Below are 22,806 nucleotides of genomic sequence, written 5' to 3' on the forward strand. Positions count from 1 at the left end.
GCCACTGCTTATTGATTACCCTAGCTACGTTGTATTTATCATCTTATTCAATCCTCAGAACTGCTTTCTCATTGCCGTTTCACAGATGAGGATAGAGGCCCAGAAAGGTTTAAATAGCCTATTCAAAGCCACATACCCAGTGAGCGGGAGAGTGAAGAATTTAACTCTGGTCTCTCTGTTTCCAAACCCAGAGAGCTTTCCACTACACCACATTGCCCATCATATAGTCAGTGATAATAATGGCTTGGTTATTTGTATTTGCAAAACATCATTTATTGAACCTATAAATATTACTATCTTCTTTGTGTTTTGGAGAAAGGAAGGAAAGAACCAACATTTATTGGACACCTTATATATGTCAGATATAATCTTAGTCACACTCACATACCAGACATGTTATGTTGTCCTCATTTTACACGTGAGAAAATGAAACTTAACAGAGAAATTGAGTTGCCCAGTGTCACAGCTCGCAAAGGAGTTAAGAGTCAATCCCAGTGCTTCCCTTAGCAAATCTAGGCTCTATTGGAGCAGGGAGAGAGTCTGTTTTTAATCACTATTATCCCTAATGTCTGGTAGAACATCTGACTGTGGCACATAGTAGGTGCCCAAGAAAAATTTAATGCATGGATAAGGATTGACCATGCTGTAAGCTGCAATTAAAATGCACCAAGCCTTGTGCTGTGCTTCCTAGAGTATTCTAATGGCTGTTGGCATGATGCAGTGAGAAGGTTCTGGAAATGAATCGGTGAAAGCATGTATGTTTCTGATTGCAGAATCCCTGCTCTTCTCACAGCTGTGCAATCTCAGCGATGGAATTGCTTTTATATTTTTGGGAAAACTGAGGCACAAAAGTTACTTTGGCAAAGACTTTTCTAAGTCAGTGGACAATTTGTGACACAACTGAAGTCTTGAGATTCTCACCTTTATTGCCCTAACTACTTAACAACCCTGCAGTCCCGGTGGGGTTATAGCTTTCTATAAATCTGGTACTTAATCATTTAAAGGGATGGCAATTTATCTTAAATACGCACCTTATTATGGATGTGACACACTTAACACAGATGGTCTCAGAAGTTTTTCCTGGCTTCCCCTACCCTAACAGTATCTAGTATGTTAATGTCAATATTAGCTTTACTGTTTTAGGTAACTTTGGTATGCTTCTCATTAGCTGGAACCGTAAAGAGCTCAGTTTTACCTGCGCTGAGGGATCGCTAAATTCCTATTGGCATCTGAGTGCACAGTCCCATGTCGAAAGTGAGGTCATGTTTCTCCTGGATTGTGCCTGTATCTGATGAGCCTGGGCTGGCGTGAATCCGAGACAATGAAATAATCACAGCCATTAGCTCACCCGGGCCCTATTAAGATGCGGCCTGGCTTTCCACCCATTTCTCCTGCCTGGAAAAACTGACACAGTCATGGTTTGTAAAGGTTAGTGGAGAAGGAACTGCTTCCACGACCGAAACGGCACCACCCTACTTAGACCTGGGACCACTCTGCTGCTTGATCTCAGGAAACGGCACTTCAGGAGCCGTGGTGAGAAGGGTTTTCTTTAATCTTCTTGTATGTGGTGGTAAAGTTGAACTTTCCTAACACGCTCTTTCTCCCATCCCACTTCTGTGGCTAGTGGGTCACTCGGGAGCGGTGGCTTCCAAACCCTTCCCTGTTTACTGCAATTCTCTTTACAGGCCCACATTTTGAAGGTTTGGGCCTAGTAAACACACTGTAATGGTTCAATAAGTATTCAGTGTTCTTGTTGACACCTGGTGTCACTATTGCTGGATCTTCTGCCTCTGATCTCCACCTATGGTGCTCTCTCAGGGACGCCTTCCCCTACCTGGTGACCACTCCAGATATACCTCACAGAGTACCCTTGAGCTTACCCACAGAGCTCTTTGCACAATTACAGCTAATGATTTGTGTAACTGTTCGCTTGTCTGGGCTGTGAACTCTGTGAGGACAGGGACCACACCCATCTTGTTCAGAGCATGCCTTCTACACGACTATCTCCCCAGTGACTAAGTCTTTGCTTGACACACGGTGGGTACTCGAGAAACATTTGCTGAATGAATTAATGAATCAGTTGATTTAATTCCAGTGAAAAAGTGTTTTAAAAAATATCCCTTGTATTAGCTTGGAAAGCCCTATCCTGTGTAAATTTGATGTGATTTTTGAACTGTTGACAATAGCTTGAATGAAAATCACCAAGTTTAGAACGAAGGTTAATACTTGTTGGGAGAAAAGATAATGCCAGCAGGGAGGGATTATACAAGGGGCTTTCAGAATATTGACAATGTTCTTTTTCTTAAGCCAGAGGATTCCTAGAGATCCAGGGGCCCCAAACCTATTCATGAACTAGAGGGATGTGCCAAATAAGTCACCTGCTATTTTTTCCATCCATACCCAAGGCAAAGGCCAAAGGGCCATGTAAGGATTTTATAAAAAGTGATGGTGTTTTTGAGGTGGCCTTATGATGATATAGTTCTATGGCTGTTTGCCTAACTGCCTTGAAAAATACCTATTTTTTCCTGTTTACCTCTTTGAAGATATGCAGAGCCACTGAAAACAAGCTATCTTGTCCCTCCTTTTGTATCTGCTATTTCTTGAACCCATTTCACTTTTCTAAACCACCTGTTGAAACTAACTCAAATTAAAAACAAATAAACAAAAACAGCCAATCACTCAGCAATGGTTACTTGAATACCCACCCACTGTGTGCTTTGTGTTATAAGCTGTAATTAGAAGGTCTTGAGTCTGGTTCTGAGCTCCCTGGAGACTTCCAGTGGCTATGGTCACGTAGGGATGAGAAATTGATCAGAGAATGATCTGATGTCAGGGCAAATTTTTATTCTCTCCTAATGATCTGATACCCTCCTGTGTGGCTCACAATCTTTGGAAGTATCAGAGATACCTTGGAAAAGTCACAGCACTTGCCAACACAGTTGGGCAGGGACCCAACTGGGGTGACTTGTGCCGTATCGCTACTTGGCGTTCAGAGACCACCTGATACTGGAAGCTTGCTAGGCCCAACTCCAGAGGAATGTCAAGGGAGCAGGCCCAGTCAGCCCTCTCATCAGATTGTAATCAAGAGTTGCTTGATAAATCAGTAAAGCTGAAGATATTCTTGGCAGTTTAAATAGGCAGAGGTAAGAACATGCCTTCTGTAGTTTCAATGAGTTCATTATCCAAAGGCCAGAAGTGACCAAAATCATTGATTGGCTGATTAGACATAACCCAAGGGCCATAACACTTCATAAGAGTCATTATGTGGCAATATTAATAAAGCATAAGAGTCCAGCTCCAATTAGGAGAGAGAAGGCATCCAGGGAAATTGCAGGGTAAAGTCTGAGAAGGTAGATAGTATAGATATTACTGGTCCAAAATGGGAGGGTTTAATATATTATCGAGTTCTAAAAACAGATTCCTGGAAAACAGATTCCCCAAGTCTTTCCCAGCTTTCAGATAGGATGTAAAACTAGAGGCTGTAACCTTTACTTGTGGTTGTCTAAAAATCTACCCTATTTTTCTTAGGAAGGGAAGCAGTTGCCTTAACACCTTGGCCAGATTCCCAACATGTACAGGGTGGCCCGTTTAAAACAGGCCTGTGGATGCTTCAGAGTGAGGAAAGGGGTTTGTTGTAAAGCATCATGTGTATGTGGGTGTTTAATGAATATGAGCTGATTAAATTGGCCACCCTGAATTATAACCTCATACCTTCTGCAGTTCCTCTCCGGTTTTTAGCTTGAGACGATGTTCTTCCTATTTTTTTGCCCGAACTTGTTAGGCAGAAATTCTACCACTATTAAAACTGCTTGTGTTTTCCACCCAGAGTTTCTTTGTTTTAATGGTGAGCAAAAGAATCCAGCCGTGGAAATACCTCTCTTACAAACTGTCTCACCCAGCTGCAGTGATGTCCTACATTGGCCACACCCACATCACCTCCCCTTCAAACCTTCACCTCCATCTGCTTCCCTGTCTCTGGGCTAACACAATACCAGTATCTGTCTGGAGCAGATAGCGTGAGCTCTGCCACAGAGGAGGCCTTGTCTAAAGATGGAAAGAGCTCTGCTGTAGAAATCAGGCGACCTGGGCTTATAGCTCGCTTTTGCTAATAGCCGTCCGAGTGGCTTAGGAGAGTCACTTTGTCTTCAGAGGCCCTGAGTTCCTTCATCCATAAAAAGAGAGGGTGAGACAAAAGTCAATATTTCTCAAAGTAGGGGCTGTGGGTATTTGGGGTCTGCATATTCTGTGGGATTTTACATTCTTTATGTTTTTACTTGAAAGATACCATAAAGACAGTACTTACCGATTAAAAGACATTTTCAAAAAGTGAATCTTAAGTTTCTTAAGTTGATTCTGAAACCTGGTCTAAGGTTGCCTAGGTGCTAAATTCTCCTGGAGGTTTTTAAATGTGTTTTGGATGTCTCAAATAATTTTTCCCCTTCCGGAGGAGTCCATATATCACTCTAGTTTGAGAAACACTGGACTGTTGCCATATGCTCATAAACTGGATATAAAGGTGGGACAAAATATTCACTTTAACTTTCTTATCCTCATCCTGCTTGACCCTAATTGGTTTGGGACCACCCCAATATGTTGACGTCTGTTAACATATGGGCTTCTTTTGTTTCCATAATGGAAATATTCCCTGTTTTCAATCACTATGTATGAATTTATACAGAGCACATTTCTGCCAATAGCTACTTATCTTCTGCTTTAAGACCAGGATGGTTTAATTTACTGGTGACTGATCTCATTGAACCCACCTTCCTCTACAAAGGCTTCTTCTGTGTTGGTTGAAATTAAGGGCTGAGCTACTCTTGTCAGTAACCTCAAGACTGAGGAGTCACCACAGTAGTGTATGTCTGCATTCCACTTTCATATCCATTATCTATTGTGATTCTCACTGTGGTCTTGTGGGATCAGTGAAGCAGGTAACTTGATGCCCATTTCATAGATGAGGACACTCAGACTCAGAGGGGTGCCTTGTGTCTCCTGACTCAGTTTATGTGTTCTTTCCAACAATGCGTCTTCATCCAATAACAGCAACAAATATATATTGGGTAGCTACTTGCCATCTTGTGTTGTTCCACTATTATTTGTTCTAGGAAATCATAAGTGGAGCTTCTCACTCAAGGACAGACTGACATTGCCAGGCTTGCTCAGCCTGACAGCAGTCACATGCCATTGTTTACCAAAAGACCTAAAGCCAGTCTCACCCAGCTCAGTTCCTGGTACACAGAAGTTACTCAATAAATATTTATTGGATGAGAGTGACTGAATGAATAAATCTAAAAAAAATTTTTTCTTCTGATAAAAATTTATACATCAGAGATAGTTTTTGCTGCACACATTTTTGCCAACATTTTTTCAAGCTTGAAGTCAACAGGATTTGCTCCAAACCTGCTAAGTACTTTAAGGGAGAACAGGGAGGCCAGCAGAGAAAATCCCCTTTCTGGCTTTATTTACCATCCTGTCTGTGATCCATTTCCTAGGCCTCAGAAATGGGAGATGGTGTCACTTGGTCTGCCCGGAGGTAACTGAAATACTCACCATCACCATAGGGAGAGGAGAGAAATGCGGGAGGTGTGTGAAACATAAGTGGAAAGGCAGATAAATGTAACCAAGCCGTAGGTTAGAATGGAGGGCAGAAGAGCTGGTGGGAGGACCGTTTCTGTGGTGAGGACATGTCTAAATGGGAAGGGAAGAGATGTTTTGCCTGCTTCTCCCATAGTGTGGTTTGGCTACTTTTCCTTTATGTCCCAAGAGAACTATTAGTGACCAGGGACATCACATTTTTAATCAAGACCGCTCTTGCTGGGCTGGTGAGCTGGGCTCCCACGGGTGTGGTGAAGTTATACCAGTGAAGAGAGAGGCTGCTGGTCACAAAGGGATCCACTCACCCCTTTCCGCTCTTGGTCACTGCTGTGGTATCTATAAACATATAGTATGTACTCACATACTCATAAATGCTAGTTATTGTCATATGATTCTATTGTCTATGAAAGTGGATTGCCTGGAAAAAGTGATTCCACTTCATTTTTATACACTCGTTGTCCCTGGAACCACTTCCTGAAATTCCAGGCTTTTATTTTGCTGTCATTCTCTTAAATTGCCTCTTTTCTCAAAGCCCCAGGGTTCTGGAGACATTCTTTGCTTAAAGTGGGCTTCTAAGCAGCCTCTGGAAACCATGGAGCATTGTCTGGCTCCACTTGGCCAACGAGGAAGCTACCTTCCCTCTCAATTATTCCTCTCTGACAGGGGTTTTCAGTCATCTCGAAAAGCTGAGAATGTGAGGGGACCAAAGTGAAATTGCAGCGCACATTCACTCAGCCAAACTGAAACACACATGATTAACTGACCACACACATGGTCTCAGAATGACATCTCACTTGGGGAGCAAAAGCCAGGGATTGTGGTTAGTGCCCTGCAGAACCCAGATGGTTGGAGTTAACATACACCTATGCTTTCTGCCAGGTAGTTTTCATCAGTTTCCTCAGGATGTCAGTGTGTGTGTATAATTAAGAGTATTTAATCATATTATAATTCCCCATGGAGAAATGGGGTGGGGGATGGAGCAGGGATCATTGGCTTTTACAGTCTCAGTGAGAGTCAGCCGTTGAAAAACCAACAGAGAAAAGCCATGTCTCTGGGCTGTGTCTGTGCCATAACTCAGTCAGGAGTCAGGCTGGCACCCCCTCCCACTCCAGGGTCACTTCAGTGAAAATGTTATCCCAGATCTTTTGTTGCCATCTGAGGCTTCTCAGCACTGGGTTAGAATACTTAAATTGCAGGAAGAAAACTGTTCTAATTCTCCCTCCATCAAGGCCGTGCTTTGTGTAAACCCACGTAAGGCAACCTTCAGGTTGAAAGAGTAGTGGCTTCAGTCTTGTCAAATAAATGAGCTGAGCATTTCCATCACTTTAAGTTAGAGCTGATCACTAGGGGGAGTTTAATTGGCATTTATTGATAGGCTTCTAAACTAAAGGAGCAGAATCTAAACGATGAAATCATTGTTTTGTTTATTCTGAAATCCTCACTTTTCCCAATTTCCCTATGTATTCTCTTTTCTTCACCCCATCAGTTGCCAGATTTAGCTGCTAGAATCAATCTCTTACTTTAGATGAAGAAACCAAGTCGCACTGACAGCAAGTGACTTTTCAGAATTGCACAGCGAGTTAGCTAGTTGGAATCAGGATCACCAGAATTCCAGTCCTTCCACTTTACCAGGTAGTCATCTTTGGGAAATAGATTTTTACCATTTTCTTAGAAGAATTTTACTAATGTGAGCCTCACTCGAAAGCAAGACTGATTTCTTTCCTAATTCCCCTACATTGATCTGATAAATTTCTGTTTAAGAGCCATACAGTAGAATTTTCCTCTAATTAGATTCTAAAACCATTCTTCATCCATTCACTGAAAGAATAGCTATTGCAGAGGACACTACGTCAGGAACCTGCTAATTTTGGATAAAAGCACAGAACCTTCCCATAGAGAATACTTAAAGAGTATTAAGTTCTACTCAGTATAATTGACTTGCTCACCAAATGCTAGTGAAATTAAGATTTTGAGGTTATATTCCCTTATCTGACTTTAACTTGGACCAGCCGTCTCACTGATTGGACCCATACAAAAATATCCTGGTTACTCTAAAAACCACTAGAGTTCCACAAAAAATTAAAAATATAAATACCATACAATCCATTAATTCCATTTCTGGGCATTTATCCAAAGAAGATGAAAACACTAATCCAAGACGATGCATGCACCCCTATGTTTATTGCAGCATTATTTACAATAGCCGAGATATGGAAGCAACCTAACTATCCATTAATAGATGAAGGGATAAAGAGGATGCAGTATATGTTTACAATGGAATATTATTTGGCCATAAAAAAGAATGAGATCTGGGGCACCTGGGTGGCTCAGTCAGTTGAGCGCCTGACTTCGGCTCAGGTCATGATCTCGCAGTCTGTGAGTTCAAGCCCCACATTGGGCTCTGTGCTGACAGCTCAGAGCCTGGAGCCTCCTTCAGATTCTGTGTCTCCTTCTCTCTCTGCCCCCACCCCTCCTCTTCTCTCTCTCTCTCTCTTTCAAAAATAAATAAACATTAAAAAAAAAAGAATAAGATCTTGTCATGTGTGACATCATGGATGGACCTAAAGGGTGTTATGCTAAGTGAAATAAGTCAGACAGAGAAAGAGAATTATCATATGATTTCACTTATATGCGAAATCTAAACCACAAAACCAAACAAATGAACAAAAAAAGCAGAAACACACCTGTAAGTACAGGGAACAAACTGAGAGTTACCAGAGGGGAGAGGTTGGCAGATGGGCAAAATGGGTGAAGGGGATTGGGAGTATGAGCTTCCAGTCATGGACTGAATAGGTCAGAGAGATGAAAGGTACAGCATAGGGAACATGGTATTATCAATGGTCTTGTAATAGTATTTCATGGTGACAGATGGTAGCCACACTTGTGAGCAGACTGTAATGTGTAGAGTTGGTGTTGAGCAGTTGAATCACCATGCTGTACACCTGAAACTACTGTAGTGTTGTACGTCAACCATACTTTAATTAAAACACGCGCACACACACACACTCAGCGACATATTCTACTGATGGTTTGCTGATAGCTTCCTGGGATATGAAGGTAGCATGTTAAAAGCTGAAAGGACTCCTGGAGACAAGTGAAAAAAAAACAACCCTCTTGTTAAATCATTAGCACAGTGTCACATGGCTTCTTTTTTTGGCCCAACTGGGCCCAGCTCTGTTGGTCTCTAGACTCACACCACTGTATTTTCTGATACCAGATGGCCTTCTTTATATTTATTTATTCTTTTAGTTTTCTCTGATTCCTCTTTTTAGATAAGAAACCACAACTGGAAATAAATAAATAAATAAATAAATAAATAAATAAATAAAACCACAACTGGAAAAAATCAATTGATTTTTAATTTGCTCTTAAATTTCCCGTCACTGGAGGCAACCAATGCCTCTTGTCATTTGGTAGTAATTCACCTTCAGCATTTTAATCTCTCTGGATACTTGTGAGTTGGAGTCTTATTAAACAAGATAAAAATACATTTTCTGAGTTAATTATTTAACTTTTCAAAGTATCAACCATAAGACTATAACATTCTCATTCATGCTTTTTCAGAATTTTTAGTCTAACCATGTGCACTAGTATACCAGTTGTTCTCAAACCAGGATGATATTGCCCCCCAGGGGACATCTGGCAACTTCTGAAGTCATTTTGGCTGTCACAACTGGAAGGGAATCCTAATGGGTCCACCAGGGATACTGCTAAACATCCTACAATGCACAAGACAATTCCCACAATCGAGACTTATCCAACCCAAAATGTCAACAGTGCCTAGGCCGAAAAAACCCTGTGGTGTATAATACAGATATACACGGAGTAAATGTAACTGAACTAGATGCTGGTCATTTATCAGTTTCACTTCTTCAGGATATTCTCCTCTTTTAACAAGGAGGTTGTGCCTCGTTACTTCCCATGGAAGACAGCTGACCCTTAGGTTTGGAAAGTGTGTTCCACAGTAAAATTCTACTTCCAAGAAGGTCAGAGTTAGTTTCCTCAGAATGTTACTCTCTGCACCCACTGTTTAAGTTCTCCACCAGTGTATTTTGCTGCCCTTATTATCAGGCATATCATTGGGGATAGAATATCAGTATTTCCCCAGACATCGTTTCATCTAAAGTTGACCCTACCAGCTGGTAAGCTGCAGATTCTTACAAATGATCACTTGTACTCTCTGTTAAGTCCTAAGGTCCGTTCTAAGATGGCAGAGGTGGGGAGGTAGCCCCTGAGAGGGTCACTGGGTGGGAAGTTTGGGATTGTGGGTAGGAGTACTTTCTGCTTACAAGCTTCTTTTGCAATATCCCTATTTAGGTATATGGTCTATTCATTGACCACTTAAATTTCTTCTCATGAGTTAGCTTTTCATTTTGCAAAAGTAAAACTCATTTCTGTCAATGAAATTTAGCTTTTTTTTTTAAGTTTCTTATTACCTTATTGAATGAAGTAACTAAGAATAGGGAGGAAAAAATTTTACCAAAATGCATAAATCAAGGATTTTTTTAAATTTGTTATATTTTATATTTGTGAGAGAGAGAGAGAGAGAGAGAGCAGGGAAGGGGCAGAGAGACAGAGACAGACTCTGAGGCAGGCTCCAGACTCCATGCTGTCAACACAGAGCCTAATGCGGGGCTCGAACCCACGGGAAGTTGAGATCATGACCTGAGCTGAAGTCACACACTTAACTGACTGCCACCCAGGCACCCCAAGGATTTTTTTAAATGTTTATTTATTTTTGAGAGAGAGAGAGAGAGAGAAACAGAGTGTGAATGGGGATGGGGCAGAAAGAGACAGAGACACAGAATCTGAAGCAGGCTCCAGGCTCTGAGCTGTCAGCACAGAGCCTGATGCAGGACTCGAATCCACAAGCTGTGAAATCATGACCTGAGCCAAAGTTGAACGCTTAACCAACTGAGCCACCCAGGTGCCCCTATAAAATCAAGGATTTTTTAAACTTATTTTTCTTCCTGAAAGTCTTCTGTTTTTTACATGGTGGAATTTTATTATTAAAGATGTTAGTATAAAAAATGAACCAATTCTCAAAGTTAGGAGGCAGGATTGCCCAGTATGATTCTGTCCCGGGTGGTCTTTTTCTTTTTCTTTTTTTTTTTTAATGTTTATTTATTATTTTTGAGAGAGAGACAGAGTGCGAGCAGGGGAGGAACAGAGAGAGAGAGGGAGACACAGAATCTAAAGCAGGCTCCAGTCTCTGAGCTGTCCGCACAAAGCCCTATGCGGGGCTCAAACTCATGAACTGTGAGGTCATGACCTGAGCTGCAGTTGGACTCTTAACCAACTGAGCCACCCAGGTGCCCCTCAGGTAGTCTTCATACCAAGGGAGTCTCCAAGCCACTGGCACCCTAATGACACCTGCAAACAATAACCACTGTGAAAGAAGTGGAGGGACCTTAAAAGAGGAACAGGTTGCTATATAACATGTAAAGCAGTTGTTTGTCTCCCAACATGGCAAGGTGGGCATGTCTGGTCTAAGTGTGCATTAACATCGCTTATCACATGCTGTAAACACCTATGAAGGAAACTGTTCCCCAGTCTATTGATCTGACTAAAGGAAACTTGTTTTGGGGTCAGAATAAAAGTTCTCTCCTTATTTTCGTCCTCAGGTTGCAAGTCATACCCCTTTTTAGCATTCTTATATGCAACTGTTTACCTTTTAAGCAATTGTTCTGAAGAATTATATCATAAGCATAAAATAACAAGAACTCAATAAAAGTAACTTTGCATTTCCTTTGGAACCAGAGGTCGGTATCTCTCCAAAGCTGTCTGAAAGATCTCATCACTCCTTCACCCCGATTGTGAGTGTCAGTTGTGTCTAGAAAGTAGCATACAGCCCCTCTTCATGTGGGATGATTTCCCTGTCACCTTGGCCTTCTGGGATGGATGGAGAGGACTGGGCAGGGTTAGACAGCATGAAGACAGAGGAGAAGCTTGTGGGAGTGCACTGCAAACAGAGACGGGCGAGTTAAGTTACTACAATTGCCATCTGTCTCTGTTTTGCTAACTCATTAGCTCGGACGCCACATTGTGTTAATCCCCACTTCCCCTGGCTATGGGCTTGATCCAGATCTCAAGGGAACAGTGGGACGGCTCAGCCTGACTCTCCTGTCAGCTGGGCCACGGCCACTCTGCATCAGGCAGCGTGCCAGGTCTGCCACCCTTCCCGGTTACATCACACGGAGCTGAGGCTTCCCAGCCCCCACAACAGAAGTGTAAGCCTCCAGACTTAGCTCACTCTTCCAAAGACTCTTCTAGTCAATGCGATAGGTTTTGGCCTTTCGTCCCTAGCACCCCCTCCCCTCCTACCACCCCCTCCAGGCAATAGGCAGTTTCACAGACTGACTATCTTGGAAGTGGGAGGTCACTGTACAACCAACCAAACGCTCCTCTGTGCTTTCTGTGTCTCTCAGAAGAACCCATTGGGCAGTTAAGAAAACAAGGCCTAATTTGTCCCCCAGGACTGTATCCAGGAGGACACGTCTCACTACTGGTCCTAGTCTAGCATTAAGAGCATCCAACAATGACACTTACGGTACTTTCTGGGAGTACTTGTTCAGGAATGTCACTGTCTCTGCTGACGAGCTGGCTAAAATATGGAAATCATTTTTGTGGACTTATTTTGACCTCTCTGGCCCTTGATTTTCTCACTTGTGAAAGGGTGTTTTCTGAGAAGGACTAGATATTTTGTGAAATCTTTTCCAGCTATAAAAGGAAATTATGCTGCACTCATTAATAGCAAAATTTGCTTATATGTATGTATGTATATGCCAGCCACCACTCTAAGCAGTTAACATGTTTGAGCTCACTTGAGTTCATATGATGTAGGTACTATTACTAGCCCTGATTTATAGATGAGGAAACTGAGGCACTGAGAGGTTAAGCAGTGTATTCAAAGGCAAACAGCCAGTAAGTTACAAAGCCAGAATTGAAACCCAGACCTTGGCTCCAGAGTCTGCTTTTAGCCACTTACTGTGGTCACTTAAGGTGGTCCCTTAATCGCTCCATCTGCTCTATTTCCTCAGCACTGTTTCCAAAGTTTTCAGGTTCTTTAGATGTGATCTCATCAACATTTAGGCCAACTTCTCCTTTGGAAGTTATTGTTGCCCCCTTTGTACAAATAGAAATTTTGAGATAAAAGCAGGGACTTACATAAGGCCACACACAAGCTAGTGGCAGAACCCAGGAATCCTGCTTTCCTGCTGGGGGCTCCATCTGTTAAGCGTCTCTCCCACTCATAATTATGATGAGCAGAAAATTCAAATATTAGAGGTTAAGTATTCTGTGACCTGCTTAACCCTTGCAACCAGAGCAAATCAAGAACAGCTCCATAGACAATTGGGTTAAGTTCCCAACTTAAACGTTGAATAATCTATGCAGGATATAAAGCATTTACAAGCCTGTGACTCATACAGATGTAGCAATAACATACCACTTCCCATTCCTCTCTTTGCTGTAAGGCACCCACTAAATATCTTACCTTTCTGGATAGCAGGAGTCACAGCTAGTTCTGCAGATTTCCTCCCACAATCAATTCATGTGGAATTTGTCCAGGGATTTTATCAGCAGGAGATGACAGAGAGCTTGCTCTTTTTGGTCCTTTCTGACTATCTCTGCCTCGATACTGCCCAGGACCCACTGACCCTTCCTAACTCCTCCAGTCTCCCTGGATGGCATGTGTCTTTACCATTGTGGTTTTGAAAGCTGATCCAGAACTCCTCTTTACAGAATTCTCTCTCTTGCCTGTCTCAGGAGGGGTTTCTCATGGAGCAGTGACCAGGCGATTGTTTCTGCCTCTCATTTAGTCTTGCCTTTCTATCTTACTGGCACTAAGTTGCCTGCATTGATATTCTAGGAACGGGGAAAGCATATACAACTTAGGATGCCCAAAGACTGGTTTGTGACGTGGGAAAATCAGAATCGAGATGAAACTTGTATGTTCATTCACCTCTATCATGCAGGTCTGGACCTAACAGAGCAGAATGAAAAGCAATACTGAAATACCAAACTTATTTATGGCATTTCAGTGATAAAACCATTTGGGCCACAGTATCAGGGAGGGTTGCTTGCCGCTTTTTTCTGAGCAAAGTTAAACCACTGACCCATTCCCTTCAAACTCCAGTTCCTTGTTTAACTGAAGACACACGGAAATGTGTTGTCAGGAAGACAAACCCTGAGATGAAGCAGGATGTATGCTGGCTGATAGAAAGGCTGTTATTTTCATTTCTTTTACATTGCAGAAGTCTTGGATGGATAGTATCCAGGTAACTTGTAGCGCCTGCACCTTATTAAACTCCTGTTTGATTCAGAATTTACTGCCAAAATGCACCTGGAATATTTCAAGTTAGAACTAGACTTTGGTTCATTTGTTCTCAAAAGTGATGTACAGATTTATTGTGCAGCCTCTAGCCAGTGACAGAAAAACCTTCAGAATAGAATTTCTGTTAATAACTTTATTTCTTGATTTATAAATTAAATAATGCGGATTTAGTGTCAACTATTTAACAGGCATTGTGCCCCTAAAGCAGGATGTACCTACAGGACATGTTTTCTCTATATTTATCTCTGTTAGTTAGGACTCTTTTTCTTGCAGGTGACGGAAACCGTACTCAAAGTAGTGTCAGCAAAAGTGGAAATTATCATAAGGATACTGGTGTATCTATAGGAACTAACGAGTGGGACGAAGCTGACTTCAGGGATAGATGAGACTAGTATTAAATACATCAAGTTAGTCTCTTTGTTCCCCCCTCCCCGCCAAGCTTTCTTACACACACACACACACACACACACACGCACGCACACACACACACACACACGCACACACACACACACACACACACACACACACATCCTATTCATCTTTTCTGAAACAATTTCCGCCAAATGGATGTCCTAGATCTGCACTGTTGATACAGTAGCCACTAGATACATGTGGCTGTTAAACATTTGAAATGTGCTGTAGGTGTAAAACACACAGGGGATATAAAGACAGTATCAGTAAAAATAATGTGAAGCATCCTAATTTTCATATTGATTATGTGTTGAGTGATAATGTGTCGGATATGTTGTGCTAAATGCAATATATAATTAATATTTATTTCACCTTTTTAATTTTTTTTCACGTGGCTACTAAAAAATTTTAAATTGCATTTGTGGGCTGTATTATATTTCTATTGGACAGTGCTGTTCTGAATGGTTTTACCAAATATCTAGAGCAACACAAACCTCTCCGTGCCTTAGTTAGCCTGACGTTGCTTGCTTGAGGATTACTGAAAGGGCGATCAGAGATCTATGGGTATCCCCCACTTTCCCAAAGTTTGTTTTATGTCACCTTGCTTTTGTGAAAGACCTACATCAATACCTGTTCTCACTACCCGAGAGAAATCCAAAGGATTTTCGTTTTTGTGAAAAAAGGCAAAAAGTGAAAATAAGGTTGATTCAGTGTTGGTTCTGCAGCGAGCCCTCAGAGGCAGCACACCCCAAGCAGTGAGCGTGGCGCCCCCCAGCTCCTTCCCCGGGAACTGCACTCAGCATCTCAGCATCAAGTCACCAGAGCTTTGAACTGTGTCTGTGAGCATCTGTGACTTACCGTGATTTCTTTTTGGTATCCATTAGCAAGATGTGTCCTCGGGAATCGGAAAAGCCCAAGAGAGGTTATTCTGGGGGGTCTGGGAATGCTCAGAACTCTTTCCACTTAAATTAATGGTATTTGCTTCTTCACTTCAGGTCATTTCAGTTTATAAACCATTTCATAGGAACAGTCTACTTTCAGATGGCAGGAGAAACCTGTACCACCAATCAAGTATGTGTCATCTTACTCTGTCCTTTTTCCTTCCCTTTACCATTCATGGTGACTCCCGCTTGAGCTGTAACAGCATCTTCTTTTTGAAAATGGATTTATATACTATTCTATGCCAGGGTAGTTAATTAGTTAGTTAGTTAGTTAGCTAGTTATTTTGCGAGAGAGAGAGAGAGAGAGAGAGAGAGAGAGAGAGACTGAGAGACTGTGTGTGTGTGTGTGTGTATATGTGTGTGTGCGCGCGTGCGCGCACAAGCAGGGGAGGAGCAGAGAAAGAGAAAGAGAGAGTCCCAAGCAGACTCCATAGTGTCAGCACAGAGCCCGATGCAGGTCTCAAACTCAGGAACTGCGAGAGATAGTGACCTGAGCCGAAATCAAGAGTCTGATGCTTAGCTGACTGAGCCATCCAGGCACCCTATGCCAGGTCTTGATTAGGCACCGGAGATAAACATTCTCAGCCTTCCCAGAGTATTTCTTCTAGAGGACTGAGCCATTTTTAGTTTTTTTTTTAGTGAATGTAAGCTCAGTTCAGGAAGTGCACCACCCAGTGTGTCTGCATCTGATCCCGGCTGATCAACCCTCAGAGTGAAAGCCTAAGCAAGATGGGAACGTGGATTTTCAGAGTCCCCATTAATTCAGTGTTATCAAGGGAGCGGTGAAGGGTGCTGACCGTAATGAGTCAGAACCTTTCAATGACGTAAATTTGTGTTTCTTGTCCTGCTTTTGTGGAGCCAGGTTCCAGAACCCCTTTCTCAGGGATGGAGCTATGGAGATCTTGTCGTTTCCTCCTTGTGATCACCACCACACAAAAGGGGAAACAATTGTACAAATGAAAAGTACAATTTGAGATATTTCTCCCCACCCAAAAAATAGTTGTTTCTTTTGACTTCCTGACAATATGTGTAAGGAAGCCTCTGGCAAAAACATATACCTGAAGATAACTTAAAAAGTAGAAACTTGGAGCACCTGGCTGGTTCAGTTGGTGGAGTGTGTGACTCTTGATCTCAGTGTTGTAAGTTCGAGTCCCATGTTGAGTGTACAGATTACTTACAAATAAAATCTTTAAAAAATAAAATAAAACAGAGGCACCTGGCTGGCTCAGTCAGTAGAGTATGCGACTCTTGATCTCGGGGTTGTAAGTTTGAGCCCCACGTTGGGTGTGCAGATTTCTTAAGAATAAAATCTTTAAAAAATAACAAATTTTTTTTAAAGTGGAAATTTATTTAAAAAAAAAACAAGGGGCGCCTGGGTGGCTCAGTCGGTTAAGCGTCCGACTTCAGCTCAGGTCACGATCTCACGGTCCGCGAGTTCGAGCCCCGCGTCGGGCTCTGGGCTGATGGCTCAGAGCCTGGAGCCTGCTTCCGATTCTGTGTCTCCCTCTCTCTCTGCCCCTCCCCCATTCATGCTCTGTCTCTGTCTCAAAAATAAATAAACGTTAAAAAAAAAAATAAAAAAAAAAACAGGAACATACATTAGCATCTACATTAGTCATTTGATATCTCTAGATTTGGTCCATCCTGAGTGGGTTTCCAGGAGACTTCTGAATAAAGGTAATAAGCAAGTGGACCACCAAGTTGCCAGGTTGACCACTGACATACTCAAGATAGAGTTGGGCTTCTCAGTTTTTCTTTTTTATGTTTATTTATTTATTTTTTTAACATTTATTTATTATTGAGAGATAGAGACAGAGTGTGAGCCGGGAAGGGGTAGAGAGAGAGGGAGATGCAGAATCCGAAGCAGGCAGGGTTCAAACTCATGAACCGTGAGATCATGACCTGAGCTGAAGTTGGATGCTCAACCGACTGAGCCACCCAGGGGCCCCATTGTTTATTTATCTTTGAGTGACAAACAGAGACAGAGTGTGAGCAGGAAAGGGGCAGAGAGAGAGGGAGACACAGAATCCGAAGCAGGCTCTAGGCTCGGAGCTGTCAGCACAGAGCCCAATGTGGGGCTTGAACCCATGAACCATGAGATTATGACCTGAGCCCAAGTTGGACACTTAACTGACTGAGCCACTCTGGCGCCCCTGGGCTTCTGGTTTCTTAATGAATCTTTTGAATTTCTCTCTACTGTTTTAAACCCAGGTATTCTGATAATATGTAACACATTAGGAACATGGATAATTTTCTGAATGCCTTGTTGGAGTCTCTGTTCAAGTCCTAGCTTATTCTTTAACTTGAGATAAGTTTGTAATATGTTCCTTATTTCTCAAATGGAGAGTCTCATCACCACATCTGTTTGAGATCATAAGAAATAATACTTATATAACATTTTGGAGTCCTTAAATGAAAAGTTCCTTTGAGTTGCTGACTGTTGGTAAAATTTCCTCAACTGACATTGTGGAAATCCATTGTCATGGATATAGTTGTTGAACAGGGTCACAACTAGACTGCAAAGCTTGAGTAGTGGAAACATCGATGCCTTGAGGTTCCAGTCATTTATTTTAAAAGCTACCCATTTATTTCCTAGATGTTAACACTAAGAGCTTAGCCTGTTGTAGTTTTGGTTTCCACACTAAATCTTCCCACTTGGGTTTTATCCTTCTTATTTTGGATTGTATCTATTGGCATATGCCAGCGGGTTTTCCTGAGTGAGGTCTGCTGGAACACTAGTATTCTGACATTAACTTTCCCCTGCAGGAGTGAAGACAAATAGCTATCCCTGTTGGCCAGTAAAAAATTCTTGACCTGACACTCTTCAGACATTGTCAGGGACCCCCTGGGACCACCACTGGGTGAAGCTTAAAAGAGAAAATGTACTATGGCTGTACTGGTACATACATTGGCTGTACATACATTGGCTGGAGCCAATGTATGCAGAGATACAATAGCAGTAGGGTGTCTCGGAGATGGGAGAGGCATTAGAGACCTCTGCTCCTACTCCCTAATTTTTCAGATGGGGAAACTGAGGCTTAAGGAGGTCACAGAATGGAGTTGGAAGCTTACTTTGATATTCCATCACCTAGTCAGATGTCTGTACTTACTCTTTACGACGTATAAGGAAAACAGTGTCTAAGGAGCAATTAGGGAGATCTAGATTCCATTAAACTAGTGCAATCTCTGGTAACATCTAAAGCCTTACTCTTCTCTGGGTCACCCCACAGAAGACTATTGATTCATCTTTCCTCTCTCCTCATCTTGAGATTGTGAGAGAAATTTGGCATTTTACCTGATTGGCATTAGAAACCTCTTTCCCTTCCTTCCTTCTTCCCTTCCCTTCCTTTCCTTCCCTCTTTCCTTCCTTTCTTCCTTCCTTTCCCACTTCCTTCTCTTTCTATGGTATTCTTTTTAAAACTTGTTTCTGACAACCTCTTAATCTTCACTTTTCAAGTTCAATTACATTTCTGTGGTCATAGGTATATCAGTTGCTGAGTCTTCAGTATGCGCAAATGCAGAGCTTGCCCTTCTGAAATTCTTCCGAGGTCAACTCCTCTTATAATCTGAGTCCAGGCAATGAGAATATTTCCAACTCTTTGGGGACTATCTTGGCCTTGAGCAGAAGTGGGATCTGAATCATTACCTAAGAGAGCTTTGTAGATTGTCACAGTTGGCAGCCTCAGGACTTGAGCTAATCCTGGAAATTCCTTAACTTCCCAGAAAGAAGGTTCCACAAGGTCAAGCTGAGGTCCTCAGAGACAGCAGATGGAATAGAGCTTGCAGCTAGTCACTTCTACTGCAGGACGTGGGGATCAATAGAACTATACCCATTTTGGGGAATCATCAAGCTTTTGCTTCTCAGGAGATACCTGTTCCTTACTTCTTTTTCCCTGTATATGGGGGGAGGGTGGGGCGGGGAGAACACATTGCAATCACTGAAAAAAAAGCAAGAAAATGTGTTGACTCAGTTCCCATGGTGAATGCAAGGGAGGCCCGGCCAATAGAAACAACTGAGATATTACAAAAATGTGTTTCTTTCTGGCGGCGGCTCAGTCAGTCCTTTCTACCCAGTCACTATAATCGGCTCGTCACCCAAACTCTTTCCAGGGTCATTATTCTGGTCGCGGGGGCTGCTTCTCCTGCAAACAAATGTTGGTTTTACTAAATGTCATCTCTGTCCAACTTTCTTTGGGGCAAATGAAGAGTATCAAAGCATCACTTAGGAAAAAAAGTATAAAAGATCAGAGAGATAAAATACTGCAGGTCTTCTAAAGGCTCAGGCATATCTGCCTCAAACAACACAGATTATAAACCATGAAGCCACCTGTGAAATCCAGTTTTAATTAACTTGAAGGCACATTGGTGTTTTTCATTAAAATGAAATTGTGTTTAAATGGAAAACTACCAAGACGGTACATTGGGGCATTGTTCACATGGGTTTGGGGGTTGTCGAGTGAATCTTGTATTTAGAAAAAGCAAAGCAAACCTCCCTCATTTTGGGGCCTTCTTAGCTTTGGAGGACTTGTCATAGGTCTCCCGGAATGTAGGGAGTGCCCCTAGGTAGGACCCAGGCACAGTTCAAAATGTATGGGATTCTTTTTACACCCCTTCCAGTCTTGGTACTGCACCCTGCCTGTCTCCATCTCTCTTTAGCCCTTGGCCTTGATACCCCAGGACTACCTTTTCCATTTCCCACCTTGCACCAACTGATTCGATCCCCACTCTCATTTGTGTGAACAATGGACTACGGAGAGCACTATGTGAAGAGACAAGGACCCTATTTCAGGCTTACAAGACGAATGAAGCCCAGACATCACAGGGGGCTGGTGAAAACTAGAACCCCTCTCTTGAAACCCTCACTTTACTAGTTATCTAAGAACTGAAAAGGACCTTCAAGTTCCTCTAATCAAAACCCCTCATTCTCCTAAGGAGGACATTGAGATCAGAGGTGAAGTGACTTGCTCAAACTAGTTAAGACTGTTCAAGAGGGGCTTCTCCATCTCAACTTCTGCCCTTTCTCCTCCAGCCAGTGCCCCAGTTCTGCAAACCTGTTGATTCCAACACAGCCCACAGCTAGAAAGTCTTGCTCTGTCAGCAGAATATCTTTACCAGCTGACATAGGACATGTGCACATTCGGAGTCAGGAGGACGGCTTGAGTTTTCGTTCCAGTTCTGCCTCTGCTTTGTTGGCTTAAACGAGTCACTTCTTCCTTTGTCTATTTCCCCTATTGGTAAAGAGAAGATAATGAACCTTTCCACCTATCAGGCTCACTTGAGTGTTATAAAGAATAATGAGGTGATATTTGTAAAGTGCTTTGAGCCTCTGGGAAAGAGGAGGGGTGAGTTCAGTAGAAAGCATTATTAGCTGCAAGCACTTATCAATTGAGCTGTTTAACAATAGTGGAGAGTAAGAATACTCAGAAATGAATTCCAGGGACTAGCCTTGCTTTGAATTTAGGAGGAGGATTAGTGGGGACCTAATAGGTATTCCACTTCTCCAATTTCTTTAGCGTACCGTCAGACTAGGAAAGGTAATTACATTCTTCTATGTCGGATTCAGCCTGGAGTTTCAATTGGGATGTCAAAGTGTACTTGTCTTCTATTCTCATACTGAGGCTGTGTTATGTTGTGATTGTTAAAGCCCTGGGCATCTTCTATCCCCCGGGGTAATTTCATTTAGAAGCTATACAAAGTAATTTCTATTCAGTGGCTGGACTGCTGTTTATAAGGTTGATTAGTGGAGCTTCTAAATCTAAAAGTGCCTGGGGAGCAATTTGGATGAAGCAGAGAAATAAAAGGCAAGGTCTTCATCATGGGGTTGATCTTTTTTTTACTACTCTGCTCCGTGGGAATTTTCTCAGGAACTCAGTTGAACGTACAGTGCAAAACGCAGGGCTTGATGGCCATTGTGGCGTCCTCTTGCTCGTGAAAATAGAGATCTAGCCCAAGTAAAAGTGAACTGGGCAGGTCACTGTATCTAATTAGAGCCACCTTTTAATTTCCCCTCCGCCACCAAAGGTTTGATGAAAGATGTTTATGGGGACCTAAGACGTGTTGGGAAAATTTCCAAATGATCATTCTGATGAAGGATCTGTTTCTCCACACTCATACTTCACTGTTTGAAGACCCTCAGCCCCGAGTTCAGGTCTCTTTCATTTTCAGGGTCAGGGAAACAGAAGAAAATCAAAACCAGAGAAGCGTTTTGAGGTCGGACAGCTCTCTGTGAGCCGACTGGACAACGGGCCAGGAAGAATGTGTCTCCCTCCTTAGTGGGCAGGAGCAGGGGCTAAATTTTATCATCATATTCTGGAGGGTGTAGGGAGAGGTCAAGAGGTCGTTTGGAACAATAATTTTCCTGATCAAAGTTATATTAAGGAACTTAGAACTTATACCAATTGCATCCGTGTCCCCTGAAGTTTATGGGCCTCTTTGTGATGGTTGCTTCGCAAGCCCTTCTCCCTCCCCCGCCGCCACGCTTCACCCATTCTCCAGGCCTCCATCTGCAGGGGCTGCCTGTCAGGCTTTCCCTTCCCAGGAGGCTAGAAGTGCCTGCACTAGTGTCACTCTGCGGTGACTTGTGAGTTTCCAGTAACATCCTCCAGTGGTGCAACTACAAGCGACGGGTACATAAGCAGTCCCTCCAGATGCCGGTCCCACACACACACACACGTGTATACACGTGAGCACACCCTGGACACTGGAGCCCCCTCTGCCCCTCCTGTCATCCTGCTGTGTCCTGCACAGCCCCACTGTGAACCCTGTACCTCTTTGGGGGCTGACTCAGACCTCTAAACCAACTCCTGATTCCTTCCTTCCCGGGTCAGCCACCGACTCACTTTTGTGTTTCCTCTCCAAATCCCTTCTCTGCCCTGAGACTCCATGAAATAATACGGGATTTACTTGGCAGGATTCTCTGACCTCCTTCAAAGACCCAAGTTTCTTGTTTATTGTAGTTTGAGTGTCTCAATCCTCCAAAAGCATTTGGAATATTTTCTTCATTTCCCTCTCTCAAGGTATCTATTTTGTCCCAGACATGCCTCCCCCAGTGTGTTTTTGGGGAAGGACGCCGAGTCTTTGGGCCCCAGCTGCTGCCCTTTCCTTCACCTCTGCCAGGGCACAGACCGGCGCTGGGCTGACCTTCCCGGGCAGGCCAGAAGAGAAGGCTGTGGAAGCCCGCACGCCCCCCACTGTCCCTCCCTCTGTGGCCACAGCTGCTTGCCCTCCCCACTCCCCTCCCCTGCTCTTTTTCTCAGTGAGCCTCAGCGCCAGTGCCCCAGTGAGCCGCTGGGAACAGAGGTCTGTCCCCTGCACTGGCCTCGGCTCCCCACACTAGAACATTCAGGCGTCAATGGGAAACAGCAAGATCTGTCAGCATCGCCCCTTTCTTCTGGGCTTTGAGGGCCACATTCTCCACGGCCATCTGTTCCCTTTCACCTCTCTGGACAATGTTGCTTTTTAAAGCCAGCGATTCTTCCTCCTTTATCCCCTCCTCTCCCGCCTCCTCTTCTTCTGTGCTCCCTC

The 22,806-nt window shown here is 43.0% G+C and overlaps 1 protein-coding gene across 8 annotated transcripts in view; it reads left to right on the plus strand.

Moving 5' to 3' along the window:
* RAD51B (RAD51 paralog B) overlaps positions 1-22,806 on the plus strand; it is a 640,680-nt gene that overhangs the window by 481,179 nt on the left and 136,695 nt on the right. Inside the window, exon 10 of one of the 8 annotated variants that reach the window (XM_019451452.2) lies at positions 9,160-9,440. The exons of the other annotated variants lie outside the window; for them this stretch is intronic. Coding sequence (XP_019306997.1) covers positions 9,160-9,173 — 14 coding nt within the window. The 3' untranslated portion in view covers positions 9,174-9,440. Of the gene's footprint in view, positions 1-9,159; positions 9,441-22,806 lie in introns of those variants that run through there. 8 annotated transcript variants of the gene reach the window in all.

The sequence above is a fragment of the Panthera pardus genome, unplaced genomic scaffold (assembly GCF_024362965.1).
Source record: "Panthera pardus isolate Hobbes unplaced genomic scaffold, ASM2436296v1 HiC_scaffold_24, whole genome shotgun sequence".
In the NCBI taxonomy this organism is placed as follows: Eukaryota; Metazoa; Chordata; class Mammalia; order Carnivora; family Felidae; genus Panthera; species Panthera pardus.